The sequence below is a fragment of the Tursiops truncatus genome, chromosome 5, assembly GCF_011762595.2.
Source record: "Tursiops truncatus isolate mTurTru1 chromosome 5, mTurTru1.mat.Y, whole genome shotgun sequence".
NCBI lineage: Eukaryota > Metazoa > Chordata > Mammalia > Artiodactyla > Delphinidae > Tursiops > Tursiops truncatus.
Genome location: NC_047038.1, coordinates 36,242,935 through 36,258,797, shown reverse-complemented (window position 1 = coordinate 36,258,797; position 15,863 = coordinate 36,242,935). Strand labels below are relative to the sequence as shown.

The 15,863-nt window shown below is 45.8% G+C and overlaps 1 protein-coding gene across 8 annotated transcripts in view; it reads left to right on the top strand.

Moving 5' to 3' along the window:
* Positions 1 to 15,863, top strand: part of EVC (EvC ciliary complex subunit 1) — an 84,005-nt gene that overhangs the window by 47,618 nt on the left and 20,524 nt on the right. For 6 of the 8 annotated variants that reach the window (XR_012331930.1, XR_012331929.1, XM_073805035.1 and 3 more), the window contains one exon: positions 8,942 to 9,154. The exons of 1 other annotated variant lie outside the window; for it this stretch is intronic. Coding sequence is in view for 5 of the 7 variants with exons in the window: in XM_073805035.1 (XP_073661136.1) it covers positions 8,942 to 9,154 (213 nt within the window). In the remaining 2 variants the exon portion in view is untranslated. The remainder of the gene's footprint in view (positions 1 to 8,941; positions 9,155 to 15,863) is intronic. One more of the 8 variants, XM_033856833.2, reaches the window with a different exon arrangement.

Here is a 15,863-nt window from a genome sequence, read left to right as displayed (position 1 = left end):
GGGCTGGTTCCTTCTGGAGGCTCCAGGGAAGAATTCATGTCCTTGCCTTCTCCAGCTTCTAGAGGTGCCTGCATTGCTTGGCTTGTGGCCTCTTCCTCCATCTCCAGGCCACAGCCATACTCTTCCTGCCTCTGCTTCCATCCTACATCTCCTTTCACTCTGACTGCCTGCCTCTCTCTTTCATTTACAAGGACCCTTATAATTATGTGGGCCCCACTGAGATAACCCTGGATAATCTCATCTCAGGATCCTTGCTTTTCACTTAGTCCTTTCATCACATCCACAAAATCTCTGACTGTGTGGCACATTCAGAGGTTTCAGGGATTAGAACATGGACATCTTGGGGAGCCATTATTTTGCCTATCACAGGTGGGAAACAGTAAGTTTCCAAAGAGTAGAAGAAACTAGGTTTGGGAGAAATACCAAAACAATGATTTGGGGGCAGTGTTCTATTGGAAGTAGATCTTGAGAAGGAAATTGACAAGTGTAGGCACCATACAGCTCCTGTCACTGGAAAGAGGATTTCTGTAGGTGCTACAGAGGGTGAGTCAATTCCATGGTCCTTTATCAAGGTTAAAGTGTGATAAATCATCACTAAGTATGACAGGTCTGAGAAAGATAGACTGGCATGCTTATATCTACTTTACTGTAGCAAGCTACGGGAACGTGGCTTTTTGTTTTATTTTAGCAAGACTAGTAGAGTAATTCATTTATGTTTTCTTCATGTACAGAAGTAAAACTTGCCGGTGCCCTCAGGGTACCACTGCTACCCGATTATACCTCTCCCTCCTTTTAGTAATTTTCACAGTCAGCTCACCTCCCTGCAAAGAGTTGCAAACTGCAAAGGAGAGAAGAGTCACCCAGGAATCAGACAGGCCAGGCTGTGGGCCTGATTCAGCTCTGTACCAGCTATGCGGCCTGGTCCATATCATTTAACCTCTCTGATGTAGGAATTCTTAGCTGCCTTCTTTTGTAGATTGACCATATGAAAGAACCCACTTAGTACCCCAGAATGCCACCCATAGCTCTCAGGATAAAGTCCAACATCCTTAACCTGGCCATGGTGACCACCCAGCCTGGCCAATGAAGTGTTCACGTGGCCTGACCCATGAGACCCATCTGACTTGGCCCAAAGGCCAACCTAGTCTGGTCCATGAGACCCACCCAACCTGGCCCATAAGGCCCCCTGACCTAGCCCACAAGGCTCATGTGACACAGCCCACTCACCACTTGTTTGGAGGCATGTCCCTTGCTCCCTGCCTTCCAGCCAACCTCAGACATCCCTCAGCTCCCCAAAGGTGGCCCAGTCCCTCCTGCCCCAGTGCCTTTGCATGTGCTCTTCTGCGGCCTGAAATACCATTCCCTCCATCCCCTCAGTTTGGCTTGTTCTCATCTTATCTCAGCTTACCTGTCACTTCTTCGGGGAGCCCTTCTCCGACTCCCCCTCAGATCGGTTAGATTCCCTGGTCTGTCCCTAGGGCTCCCAGCCTCCCTGTCATCACACTTGCCATAGGATATCGTGAGTTCCTGTGCGATGTCTGCCCCCTCACTGGGGGTGCGTTCTCTAAAGTCAGGGTCCACGTCAGCTTTGTTCACCCTGGCACAGAGCCTTCCTGCAGTAGGTGCTCAAGAGACATTTGCAGGATGAACCCGTGAAGGCTGTGAGGATATGACACCTTTACCCCAGAGCTTTCACCTTTAGGGCCCCTTCTGTCCGGTGTGGTATCACGTGATTATGACCACAGTAATGCTGTGCAACAAGATACCTCAAAACCCTGTTGCTGAAAATGACAGTGATTTATCCCCAGGGTCTGTGCGTCAGCTGGTGGTTGTCTGATCTAGGCGTGACTAACACAACTTGGCCACGCACACAACCGTCTCTACTCTTCCTAGGACCAGTGGGCTGGCCTGGGAATGTTCTCATAGCGATGACAGGGGTCTAGCCTCCAAACTAGCCCATTTCACCTCCACCTCATTCTGTTGACCAACACAAGTCACATGACTGACCCGAAGTTAAAGGGTTGGGGAGGCGCTTCCCACTCCCTGTGGGAAGGCGTGCAAGGTTATGTGGCAAAGGGCATGGCTCTGGGGGAGAGGAAGATCTGGAGACACTGTGCCCATCCACGCACACGTCTCCTGTGTCGCATGTCCTCAGGAAGCAGGTATCATTTTCCTCCTCTGTTGGGTGAAGCCCCAGAGAGGAAGAGAGTCGCCCCTTGTCACACTGCTGGCAAGTGACCCAGTGCAGGTGGGTTCCCAGGCTCCTGACCCTTGATCCAACCTACTTCCAGTTTTGTGGGTTTTTTAACATCTTTATTGGAGTATAATTGCTTTACAATGGTGTGTTAGTTTCTGCTTTATAACAAAGTGAATCAGCTATACATATACATATATCCCCATATCCCCTCCCTCTTGTGTCTCCCTCGCTCCCTCCCTATCCCACCCTCTAGGTGGTCACAAAGCCCCGAGCTGATCTCCCTGTGCTATGCGGCTGCTTCCCACTAGCTATCTATGGACTTATATATAAGTCCATGCCACTCTCTCACTTCATCCCAGCTTCCCCTTCCCGTTTTTAAGAGACCCAGTTTCACCTGTGCTCTCAGCACTGCTCTGTCCCAGGATCCTGTGCACACCTGACTCTGAAGGAGTTAACTGTGCATCTTCAAAACTGTCAGGGTGTGGTCCCTGCAGAGGAACATTTCTGGTTCCTGTGATGAACCGGAAACTCACAGGGAGCCGGGCCATGTCCATGGGATCCTGGAAGTACATGTTTTATTCCCTCAGTCAGCACTCACCCTCATCAGTACATCTTCAGACCTGGCCACATCCGCGCCTTGTGTGAGCTCCTTCACGGGTGCAGGCTGCCAGGTCTTGACTCCTCCGCATGGCATTGAGCTCCCTGCCCCCCGGAAGGCTGACCCCCTGCTGCTTCTCTGCTTCCACACATCCTGTGCTTCCGCCCACTGGTCCACCTGGCTTTCTCCCAAGGGCACCTGCCCACCTCTGCTGGGAACGCCCCCTTCCCTTCCCTCTCTCCTCCCCACCCTGCAAGCAAATGGAAACACACACTGCCTTTTCTCCAAAATGCTCTGTTCTGGGAATGAAAAGAGCAACAGGTAACATTTATTGAGAGCCACACGCTGACTTTCCCAACCTCTCTGGAATGAGAATAGCCGGCGTTTATGAAGCGTTCGCTCTGTGCTGTGTCCTGTATCTAATCCCTGGCAATCAGCCCTCAAGGCAGGTGCTGTCTTTACAGATGTAGTTCGCATCTTATTCCTTTTGCAGGCACGAAAACTGAGACTTCTTTTCAAAGGTTTCAGAATGTGTGCCCTTCCCCTGCCCCAGTCCTTTCTCTGCAAGAAGCCTGGAGAGGACGCTGGATCCTCTGGGTCAGGCTGCAGAGGTGGAAACCTCAGTGAAGGACGAGTCAGGGTGAAATCCCGCCCTAGCCTGGGTTCTGTGTGCTTCTATTTGAGGAAAAGTGCAGGGCTGAGGCCCAGGGCCAGCCTCTCCCCTGACCAGTGTCCCCTGCTGTCCGACCCCTCACACACGCTGAGAGAGAAGAACACGGATTAATTCCTGTTCTATTTCAGGCACAGGATAAATCATCATCTCCCAAACGAAACGTGTCAGCGTTAAGTGGGAAGCCATGTGTTTCATGGCCTATCAGAGCACGTGCGATGACGCGGATGTGTCTCTGTCCAGGGAGCAGACAGAATCCAGCACATTTTTTTATTAGAAAGAGCCTTGACTAATGGACCATGTAGTTTTTACAAAGTTCACCTTTCTTGAATTTGCAAACAGTGTATTTTTGCAGTTTGACCATCATGAACACAAAAGAAAAAGGTGTGTCTTAGTATCCCCAACTGCTGCTGTGGAAGGATAGATTCCAACATAGGAGAATCAATTTTTAAAATCTGTCTCCTAGCAGAAAATTGGGATTTCCAGAGGCTGGAAGAAAATGTAAATCACTCCCATCTTATTAAACCATTTTTATTGTGAAATGTAATAGACACAAATACATGGATAACATGTAACCTTATGGATTAACAAATGACTATTAAAAACACCCATCTATGTAACACATAACCCTATGGATTAACAAATGACTATTAAAAACACCCATCTATGCAACCCCCATCCAGATCAAGAAAGAGATCATAACCAGGACCTCTGAAGCCCCCTCACACCTCCTCCCAATCCCAATCCACTCCCTGCTCACAAAACAATATTAAGAAAAATTAATAAGACCTAAATAAATGTAAAGATATACCATGTTTCTGGATTGGAAGATTTGATATTGTCAAGATGTTCATCCTCACCAAGTTGATCTATAAATTCAAAATGTTAATCAAATTGGTGGCTACTAGTTATGGAGGATATGGACTGAAGCTACACACACACATAGCCCAACAATTCTGCTCCTTGGCATATGCCCAAGAGAAACAAGTGCACATGTGTATCAAACGGCATCCACGAGAAAGTTCATGTCAGCAGAATGTGTGATAGTCTAAAATAAGAGGCCACACAAATGTCCCTCAACAGTAGAACGGATAAATGGTGGTGTATTTATACAGTGAAACACTACAGACCAGTGAGGAAGAATGAACTACTGCTACACACGACAGCACAGAGGAATCTCACAAGGACATAGAAAGTTGAGATACACAAACCTAACATGCTATATGATTCCATTTACATAAAATCAGGACCTTTGTAGTTTCCACCCTCAGGTATAATGTTTGCTATAGTTTTTTTCTTTTTTCAGATTGAGGAAGTTTCCTTCCATTTCCTATTTTGCTAAGAGTGTTTCTTCTGCATGGAAATTAAATTTTGTGAAGTACTTTTTTCTTCATTTATTCACATAATCATCTTGATGCTTTTCAGCTTTATTTTGTTAATGTGACAAATTGCATCGATTTGGGTAATGCCATTAAGTGCATACAAATTTAGAACCTTTACATCTTTCTGGTGAATTAAAGCTTTTGGTGCTATGAGCTGATCCCCTTTCTCTCTAGAAGAGCTTTTTTTCTTAAAAACTATTTCATCTACTTTTTAAAAAAAATTTATTTGTTTTTATTTTTGGCTGTGTTGGGTCTTCATTGCTGTGCACGGGCTTTCTCTAGTTGCGGCGAGCGGGGGCTACTCTTCGTTGCGATGCACAGGCTTCTCATTGTGGTGGCTTCTCTTGCTGCGGAGCACGGGCTCTAGGTGCACAGGCTTCAGTAGTCGTGGCACGTGGGCTCTAGAGCACAGGCTCAGTATTTATAGCACGCGGGCTTAGTTGCTCTGTGGTATGCGGGATCCACCAGGGCCAGGGATCGAACTCGTGTCCCCTGCATTGGCAGGCAGATTCTTAACCACTGTGCTACCAGGGAAGCCCTTTATCTACTATTAATGTCACAAAAAGTGACCCTGTGTTTATTAGGTGCTGCTTATTCTCTCATCCATTCTTTGTTAAAAAAAATTACCTAAGAGCATCATGGTTAGATCAAGGGTGCAGGAGCCTGACCATCGGGGCCCTGTGTGTGAACTTATGCAATTTATTTAACCTCTCTTTTACATGTACAGATAAAGCCTCAGTTTCCTCATCTGTAAATTTCTTTCATCAGTTTTGAGAGATTTCTCAGCCATTATCACTTCAAATATGACTACTGCCTGGACTCTCCCTTCTTTCCTTTGGGGACTCCAATTAAACATTTTGGACTTTCTCACTGTATCTTTTAGCCTTTATCTTCTCCTCCATATTTTCCATCCCTTAGTCTCTCTTTACTTTGTTCTGGATTTTCTCCTGATCTTTCTTCCAGTACTAATTCTCTCTCCAGCTGCATCTAAACTGCAATGAAACCTATACATTGGGTTCATATTATTGAGCAGTGTTCGTCAATTCTAGAAGTTCTGACTTTTTTTTAAACTAAGTAACGTTACTTTTTATAATTTCTAGCTCTTTGCTTTAAGGTTTAAGAGTGGCTTTTAACGTCATGAGCACGGTAAGCATCAATCCTTTAAAGTCCTTGTCTTCTAATTACACTCTCTGGACTACCCGTGGGTTTGTTTTTCATGTCTGTAGTTTGTATAGGTCTTTGGTCATATTCTTATCTCCTTGTGTACCTGTTTATTTTTTCTACATATGCCTTGTCTCAGATTTGTACATATATTGGTAAAAATATTTTCAAGCATGCAGTGAGGCTCTCCTCCCGCAGAGAGGATTTTCCTTTGCTTCTGCCCAATGACTGGGCCTCTGATGATTCAGAGTCATGTTAATTCAAGGTCTGGACTTGAAATATGCTGGGTCACCCACATGACCAGACTGCAGGTTGCCATCTGTTTAAACCAGTCAGATCTGGTTTCCTTCCATTTCAATCATGTATCTCTGGTGCTGCTTTTTGGGTTCCAGCCCTAGGTGTGGAATGGTTTACGAGGCCCCAACCCATATGAGCTGTGAACTCCACCTTCTGTCCCTTCGACTGCTTGAGGCTGTCATAGGTCCATCAGCTGTGCAGCCATCTCCCCTGGATTGACCTACACCCCTTACGTAAACACAGCCCAAGGGCTGGGCACACTTCTCTGACTGCATCTTCGCCCGACCTTGGGCACCACATCCTTCACTACCTTGTTAGCTCTTTCGGACTTCTATGATGATTTAATAAACATTTTGTCCTGCTTTTTAAAAAAATTCATCTTCAGTGGGAGAAATTGGTTCAAGTTACCTGGTTGGCCACTCTCGGAAGCAGGATCTCTAAATCTTTTAAAAAGGTGTGGGTCCCTTGTGCCCCTGTCATGGTCACTTTATTACAAACAAAGTTCAGCTTGGCCATGAACTTTTTAAAACATGGCATTCATTGGGTTTCGTTAACACTGATTTGAGTTAAATTTAACTTATATTCATTGAGCACACCAAGTATGACTTCAGTACACCAGAGGAGGTGCTGAGAATTTTTTTTTCCAAAAATAACCAATTATCCTTGTAGCATACAGGTTAAGAGCATGAGTCCAATAGTCCAACAGCCAGGACCCAACCTCTACAAATGTCCAGTTACTTATCTTCTCTGGGTCTTAGTTTCCTCATCTGTAAAATAATGGTAATTATAATAACATCTTCATTGGACTGTTAGAAGGATGAATGGGATTATACAAGAAAAGCGTTTATGACACTCTCTGGCACATGGTAAGAATTCATAATTATTAACAATTATTATTACCTGATATTTGCCAGGTGCTTTTCTAGGCCCTATAGATGCTAAAGTAATAAGACTTTATTCGTAAAAAACCCTGTGGTCGGCATACATATGGAATCTAAAAGAAAAAAAAGGTTTCTGAAGAACGTAGGGGCAGGACAGGAATAAAGATGCAGATGTAGAGAATGGACTTGAGGACACAGGGAGGGAGAAGGGTAAGCTGGGATGAAGTGAGGGAGTGGCATGGACTTATATATACTACCTAATGTAAAAGAGATAGCTAGTGGGAAGCAGCCACATAGCACAGGGAGATCAGCTCAGTGCTTTGTGACCACCTAGAGGGGTGGGATAGGGCGGGTGGGAGGGAGACGCAAGAGGGAGGAGATATGGAGATATATGTATATGTATAACTGATTCACTTTGTTATAAAGCAGAAACTAACACACCATTGTAAAGCAATTATACTCTAATAAAGATATTAAAAAAACAAACAAACAAAAAAAACAACCCTGTGGTCGGGAGGCCTTCCCAGAAGAGGAGACCTCAAATTGAGTTTGGAACATGTGAGGGGAGTTTCTAGATGGAGAAGGGGAAATGGGCATTCTGCATCATGTTGGTGTGTGATGCATTCAGAAACTGCAGTCAGGTGCTTAGTCTAGGAGGGTGTGAGATGTGGGTGCAGATCTGAGTATGATGCAGCCTCTGCTCTTGGGAAGTTGTGGCCCAAGAAGGATGACAGATAAACTGTAGTTTTGATGCCCTGGTGGGGCTAACCAAAGAGCTGCAGGAGCCCAGGGTGAGAAATGTCCATGTTAGTCTGAGTGGCCCAGGCAAGGCTTCACAGAGAAGGGATTATTTTGCAGGGGTTTTGCAGGGTGAAGAGGAGTCCATTTCAGATGTGAAAGTGCCTGGAGGTGGGGAGAAGGGGAGAGGCTTTAAAAAGCATCCATATAATGAAACATGCAACGAGATGCCATTTATGTGAAGTAACACACACACCAAAAGCCACATTTATGGGCATCATATATAGTGAAAGTATAAAAATATAAATTGGAGACAGAGATGCTGAATTCATGGGGATGGCTATCTCTGAGGACACTGGGAGGGAGGGGAAAAGAATTGCAGAGCGAACTTAAAGGATTCCAACTTAACCTGTAAGGTTTAGTGTTTTTAGTCTGAAACAAAAAGGAAAACTGAGTGGTGGATTCAGAGATGTTTAATGTATTATTATCTACAGGTTTTTGTTTTTCACAATTAAAAAGAGTTTTAGAAAGAGAATGGAGTGGGGGAGGTGGGATGAAGGTAACAGAATGGTGAGAAATGAGGCAGCCCCTGAAGTCCTGCTAGGCAGGTCTGATTGCGATGGGAAGAGAGGTCTTCCAGGTTATTTGAGCTGGAATTGAAGGATCTATGCTTGTGCAAATAACTCGCCTAAGTGTGGAGGGTGGAGGGAGGCAGGGAGACCAGTGAGGGGTCGTGAAAATAATCTGGATGGAGGTTTAGAGGAAGTGCCAGTGATTAAGGGCTCATTGGGTCAAAAGCGCAGGCCTGGCACTTGACAGGGTGAGGGTGAGAGGGCTGGAAGGCAGTGGGCGTTTCCCAAGACCGAGTGTGTTTGTGTGCATGTGTGTGCGTGCACGCGCCTGTGTGTGATTTGAGAGCTCCCTTCGCTGGATTTCCTCTGTGTCCTGCGTGAAACACTCGGCCCTGCCCTGGTGAGAGCCTGACACGTAGCTCCGTCGTGTGGCTCTCGGCTTCAGGAGCTGTATCGCAGCACCATGGAAACGTTCCAGAAGTTTGTGGACGTCCTGTTCCTCCAGACGCTCCCCTGTGTGACTGACCTCTCCCAGGCAGAGTGTGAATACCTCAGGCAGGAGGCCCAGGAGAACGCGGCCCAGCAGCTGGAGAAGTTGGATCGCTTCCGGAGTCAGCAGTGGAAACTCTTCCAAGATCTCCTGGAGCAAGAAAAGCAGGTGCAGCATTTTGTAAACTGGGTCTGGAGTCTGCCTTTTTTTTAAACTTCTGAAGAATAATGAGGGATTTCCATCTCTGAGCATCCCCTAGTGCCTATGCTAGATGCTTTACCAAGATTCTGGTTGCCAACCTTTCACAATGGGGAGAGGGGGAGAAGACAGCAAGAGCCCTCCTCTCCCAGGATAGGAGGTCAGTAGATGATGCCTTCGGTTAATCCGACAAGAAGGGCAGCAAAGCCTTCTTTAGAATAATAGAAATAAATGACAGAGAGCGGTTCTTCAAGGGAGTGGACTGGTTGCGGGGAGGAGCTGCACACACGAGACTCCTGTTTTTCAGTGAAAGTCTATTTCATTATTAAAACCATGTATATATGTGGTAGACAGAATAATGTCGCCACATCCTCATCCCCAGGACCTGTGAATATGTTACCTAACAGGGCAAAGGGACCTGATTGCGTGCTATCAAATTAAGGATCTGGGGATGTGAAGATTATTCTGGATTATCTGAGTGGCCCAGTGTGATCACAAGGGTCCTTTTAAAAGGGAAGGAGGAGGGTCAGAGTCAGAGGAGATGTGAGGACCTAAGCAGAGGCTAGAGTGATGTGCGCATCGGCCAAGGAATGCGAGAGGCCTCGAGAAGCTGGAAGAGGCAAGGAACAGATTCCCCCCAGGGTCTCCAGAAGGAACTCAGCCCTGTTCCCTTCATTTCAGACTTCTGACCTCCAGAAATGTAAGATACTAAATTTGTGTCATTTGAGGCCACAGCGTTTGTGGCCATGTGTTACGATAGTTATGTAAGCTAATATACCTCAATTTTATTTTTAAAGAATTAAGTTTTTTTTGTTTTTTTTTTGCGGTACGCGGGCCTCTCACTGTTGTGGCCTCTCCCGTTGCGGAGCACAGGCTCCGGACACGCAGGCTCAGCGGCCATGGCTCACAGGCCCAGCTGCTCCGTGGCATGTGGGATCCTCCCGGACTGGGGCACGAACCCGTGTCCCCTGCATCGGCAGGTGGACTCTCAACCACTGCGCCACCAGGGAAGCCCTCAAATTTCTAAATGAAAACGCCCACATTTCCTTTCTCTCTTGCTTTCCTGCATGCTAGAGGCTGTAAAACTAACATGCTCAATATCCCAGCATCTAGAAGTGGCCGCGTGCAGTTCTAGCCTATGAGAGAGGGTATGGTACCTGCACAAGGCTTCTGTTCCCTAATACAGAGGCCAAGTGTTGCTAGGAGACATCCTCCTCTTCAGTGTTCCCTGTTCTTTGTGCCCAGAGCAGGTACAGGAGGACTGGAGGTATGCTGGCCTTCTTCTGACTTAGAGGCAGGATTCAGGAGGGTGGGGCAGAAAGGCGGACTGTCTCAGCCCTGGACTGCCTACCCCAAGGTGCTTGTTATGAGAAACACCCTGTCTTTTTACATTGAGTGTTCAGTTAGGTACAAAAGAGCGCTCAACTGATGCAACCAACAGAGGTTTTCTAAAGCAACTAACGGGAGCTGTCCAAAATACCAATAAATAAAGGGAAGCATCATGGGGCCATTTCCAGCCAGGGACGAGCATAGCGCCTAGTTTCCTGCCTGTCCAATTTATTAGACCTCCTTCTAATTAATTTCAGTCCGCCGTCAGCTGCATTGTGTTGTCCTGTCACTGGTACCTTGCAGTCTCCTCCATATGGCTGTAGGCTCCTGGAGGACAGCAACCCTGCTTTTCATATTTCACTTCCTTAATCAAAGCCCAGTAGCTGGGATATAGCAAATGCTCAGGAAAACTTGGCTGCATTTCCAGCAACAATAGTGCAGCTTTGGAAATTATCACAGGGTCACCAAGGGTAAATAAAGCTGAATTCCTCTGATTCTTAACCAATCCTGGGCCCCAGACCATATAATTTACCATCTCCAGGGAAAGAGGGGAGAAACCTGGGCCTCAGCAGTTTGGAAAGATCACCAGATAAGTCTGATGTGCCTCTGATGTCGGCTCCCAAATGGGGATCAGGCCTTGTAGAGACAGTTGTGGTCTGAAGACAGGCTTCTAATGTTGGAAGCTGAATGCCTGGGTTTGAACCAGAGCAACCCCGTTAATGGGCTGGGTGACTCTTGCCGGTCACCTGGCAGATTTCCCACAACTCTGCTTTTGCACAGCTCGCTAAATTTCTCTGAACCTCAGCTTTCATGTGAAAAATAGGGATCAAAATACCCAACAGGGTTGCTGCGAGATAATGCAGGTTAAGACCCTTCAAGCAGTATCTGTTCAATTGCTTAATGACTGACACTGAAAAAAATCTAGAACTTCATTTCTGATAAATTATTAGGCAAACAGCCATGATTCATCTAAAAACCTCTAGTTATGAGTCTTAAGTTACTTTACGCAGATGTCAGACAATGCATCGCTTCTGGTTTTTATTTTTTATTTATTTACTTTGTGAGCATATACATGCGTGTGAGTATTCCTTTGCTTGTGCAGAAGTATTTCAAGAGGAGTTCTGCATGCAAGAAGCAAGCAGAAGTTAATAACCTCATCAACTGATTAAATAAGTATGACCCAAGTCTGTTTTCTCAAAGTTTGGATGTCAAAATTAATTTACTGATTGATTGTTTAATTGCCTTAAATTACCACATTTAGAGATCCAGATTCTCTCTCACTTGGCATATTTCCTTGTTGATGACAAAAATGAGATGAACTTTCTGTGGTCAAGATGAATATTTAGTCATAAGATGAAAAGGCCCACAAAACTATTCCTGGAAAACCTAACACACACCCAGACTATGAAATGCATTTTCCACTTATTTTCTATCCAAAAGGCCTTGGTGATTTCATATCCTGTTACTCAGAGAAGTTGTTAAATGTTGTGGAGTTTGTCAGTCACACAATTGGAACAGGTTGTAGAATGGTGGTTCTCAAAATGTGATCCGTTCTAATGCAGGTTTGTGGGCTTCTCCTCAGTCTGCTGAGAGCAAGCCCTCTGGTCTCCCTGAATCTACGGCCCCTTGTGGTCTATTCTCAACCTCCAACCAGAGTGATACTTTCACTTAAAACTTTTTTTTCTCTTCCATTTTATTAAAAAAATTTTTTTTCTCTTCCATTTTATTAAAAACATTTTTTTCTCTTCCATTTTTACCGAGATGTAATTGACATTATAGCACTGTGTAAGTTTAAGGTGTACAGCATAATGAGTTGACTTCCATTCATCATGAAATGATGACCACAGTAGGTTTAGTGAACACCCATCATCTCCTATAGATACAAATTCAAAGAAATAGAAAAAAATATTTTTTCCTTGTGGTGTGAGGATTTACTCTCTTAGCAATTTTCATACAGAACATAGAGCAGTGTTCATTATACTTGCCATGTTGTGCATTACATCCCTGGTACTTATTTATCTTACAAGTGGAAGTTTATACCTTTTGACTATTTTTATCCAATTCCTCCTCCTCCTTCTCCGGTAACCACAAATCTGATCTCTTTTTCTATGGGTTTGTTTGTTTCTTGTTTGTTTTTGAAATATAAATGACCTCAACACTACGTTGGTTCCTGTTACACAACACAGTGATTCAATGTGTCTGTACATTTCAAAATTATCACCATGATATGTCTAGTTATGACATGTCACCATACAAAGATATTAAATAATTATTGACTGTATTACCCACAGTGCATACCCCTGACTCATTTATTTTGTAACTGAAGTTTGTGTCTCTTAACCTCCCTCACCCATTTCTCTCCTCCCCCCTCCCCCCTCCCCTCTGGCAAGCACCTGTTTGTTCTCTGTGTCTCTCTCTTTTGTTACGTTTGTTCATTTGTTTTGTTTTTAAAAATCCACATAGACGTGAAATCATACAGTATTTGTGTTTCTCTGTCTGACTTACTTCACTTAGCATAATAGCCTCTAGGTCTGTCCGTATTGTCACAAATGGCAAGATTGCATTCTTTTTTATGGCTGGGTAGTATTCCATTGTATATACCACATCTTCTTTATCCATTCATCTATCAAGGGGCACGAGTTTGCTCCCATATCTTGACTATTGTAAATAATTCTGCAATGAACATAGAGGTGTGGATATCTTTTCTAATTAGTGTTTTAATTTTCTTCGAATAAACACCCAGGAGTGGTATCGCTGCCTTATATGGTAGTTCTGTTTTTAATATTTTGAGGAATTTCCATATTGTCTTCCATATTGGCTGCACCAATTTACATTCCCACCAACAGTATATAAGGGTTCCCTTTTCTTCACATCCTCGTCAAAACTTATTTGTTGTCTTTTTGATAATAGCATTCTGACAGACATAAGATGATACCTTATTGTGGTTTTGATTTGCATTTCCCTGACGACTGATGATGTTGAGCATCTTTTCATGTGCCTGTTGGCCATCTGTATGTCTTCTTTGGGAAAACGTCTATTCAGATCCTCTGCCCAACTTTTAATTGGGTTGTTTGTGTTTTTGATGTTGAGTTGTATGAGTTCTTTGTATATTTTGGATATGAACCCCTTAGAGGATACATCATTTGCAAATATCTTCTCCCGTTCAATAGGCAGCCTTTCCGTTTTGTTGATAGTTTCCTTCACTGTACAAAATCTTTTCAGTTTGATTTAGTCCCGTTTGTTTATTTTTGCTTTTGTTTCCCTTGCCTGAGGAGACATATCCAAAAAAATCTTACTAAGACCACTGGAAGGTGAGGCTGGCCTTGGGGCTAGTGCTGGCCCACCGGTGGGCGGAGCCAGGTCCCGGGACCTCTGGCTGCAGGGTCCTGGGGGTCCTAGAGTTGGTGTTGGACCACTGGTGGGCAGGGTAGGGTCCTGGGCCAGCTGGAGGCTCTCAGGGGTCCTAAGGCCGTTGGCCTACTGGTGGGTAGGGCTGTGTCCCTGCCTGGTTAGCTGCTTGGCTTGAGGTGTCCCAGTACTGGTGCCGACAGGCTGGTGGGTAGGCTGGATCCCTGCGCTAATGAACCAGAGGGAGGCTTCCGAAAGGGCGCTTACCAGCACCAGTGTCCTTGTGGTAGAATGAGCTCCCCGAAATGGCTGCTGCCGGCCTCTGTGCCCCCAGGGGGAGCGCCAGTTGCCTCCTGCCTCTCTGGGAGGCTCTCCAAGATCAGCAGGTGGGTCTGACCCAGCCTTCTTTCAAATTACTGCTTCTGCCCTGGGTCCTGGACCTTGTGAGATTTTGTGCGCACCCTTTAAGGATGGCTCTCTATTTCCCATGGTCCTCTGGCTCTCCCGAAAACATAAGCCCCACTGGCCTTCAAAGCCAAATGCTCTGGGGGTTCATCTTCCCAATGCAGGACCCCTGGGCTGGGGAGCCTGATGGGCCTCGGACCCCTTACTCCTTGGGGAGAACCACTGAAGTTGGAATTATTCTACTGTTTGTGGGTCACCCACCTGGAATTATGGAACTTGACTTTACCGTGACTCTGTCCCTCCTACCCATCTCTTTGTGGTCCCTTCTTTATACCTCTAGTTGTAATTTTTTTTCTGCTAGTCTTCAGGTCTTTCTCATCAATAGTTGCTCTGTAAATAGTCATTTTGATGTGCCGTGGGAGGAGGTGAGCTCAGGGTCTTCCTATTCTGCCATCTTGGCCAGTCACTGCTCCATAGGGAGCATATCATATACCACTCTTTTTTTTTTTTTTTTTTTGCGGTACGCGGGCCTCTCACTGCTGTGGCCTCTCCCGTTGCGGAGCACAGGCTCCGGACGCGCAGGCTCAGCGGCCATGGCTCACAGGCCCAGCCGCTCCACGGCATGCGGGATCCTTCCGGACCGGGGCATGAACCCGTGTCCCCTGCATCGGCAGGCGGACTCCCAACCACTGCGCCACCAGGGAAGCCACCACTCATTTTTAAGATGCAGATTTTAATACCATTTTAACATCTCTGAGATTGAGGTGCATCTTAATGTAATTAGCAGTGATTTTTCTCTCTGTGTGGTACCTCAAATAACTGCATCTCATAATTACTGGCACATTAGATTTGATGAAAGACACTGTGTCACATCGTGTCATTTCTCAGCTCTAAACCCCCTTCTCATTTTATGCAGTGGAAAAGCCAGAGTCCTCACCATGCCCTACACAGCCCTGCCTGTCAGGACCTGGTTACCCTCTGACCCCCTCCCTGTCTCCCCCTCTCACCCCATTCCAGCCTCCCCGGCATCCTTGTGTCCCTCCAGCTCCCTGGGCGCTCCTGCCTCACTCGTCCTGCTTCAGATCTTTATCCTGAAGCCACCTTCACCTTGAGGCCTCCTCTGACTGTGCTTTTAAAACTGCAGTGCCTCCCTCCTCCCAGCACTCCAGTGTCTGCCTTAGGTGTTGACTTTTCCACCGGCCCTACCTCTAAACCCACCGCTTTTATAGGAGCATGTACCGGGCATGCACTGCCTGTTGGTTCCTTTTCCCTTTCTCTCCTTAGTAAATGAAAATTTGAAACAAAGAGTAAACATATGGGAAACCACAGAATAACCTGGTAGCAATGAACAGGGTCAGCGCTCTAGCCCACGGAAGCAGCTTTTTGCGTCGGAATTTAAACATTCATGAACCTGCGTTCGATAACGTTGAAGAGGGTGGTGTGACCATTGCAGGCACCATCTGATCCTATGATCTCCGTCCTCTTGATCGGCCTTGGATCCCGTTGCTAGTCTTATCTGCCTTCTCAAAACGCACACCAAAGACCCCCATGTTCTTAGTGACGATGTTAATTTACCTTTTAGAGAATCTGCACTGTG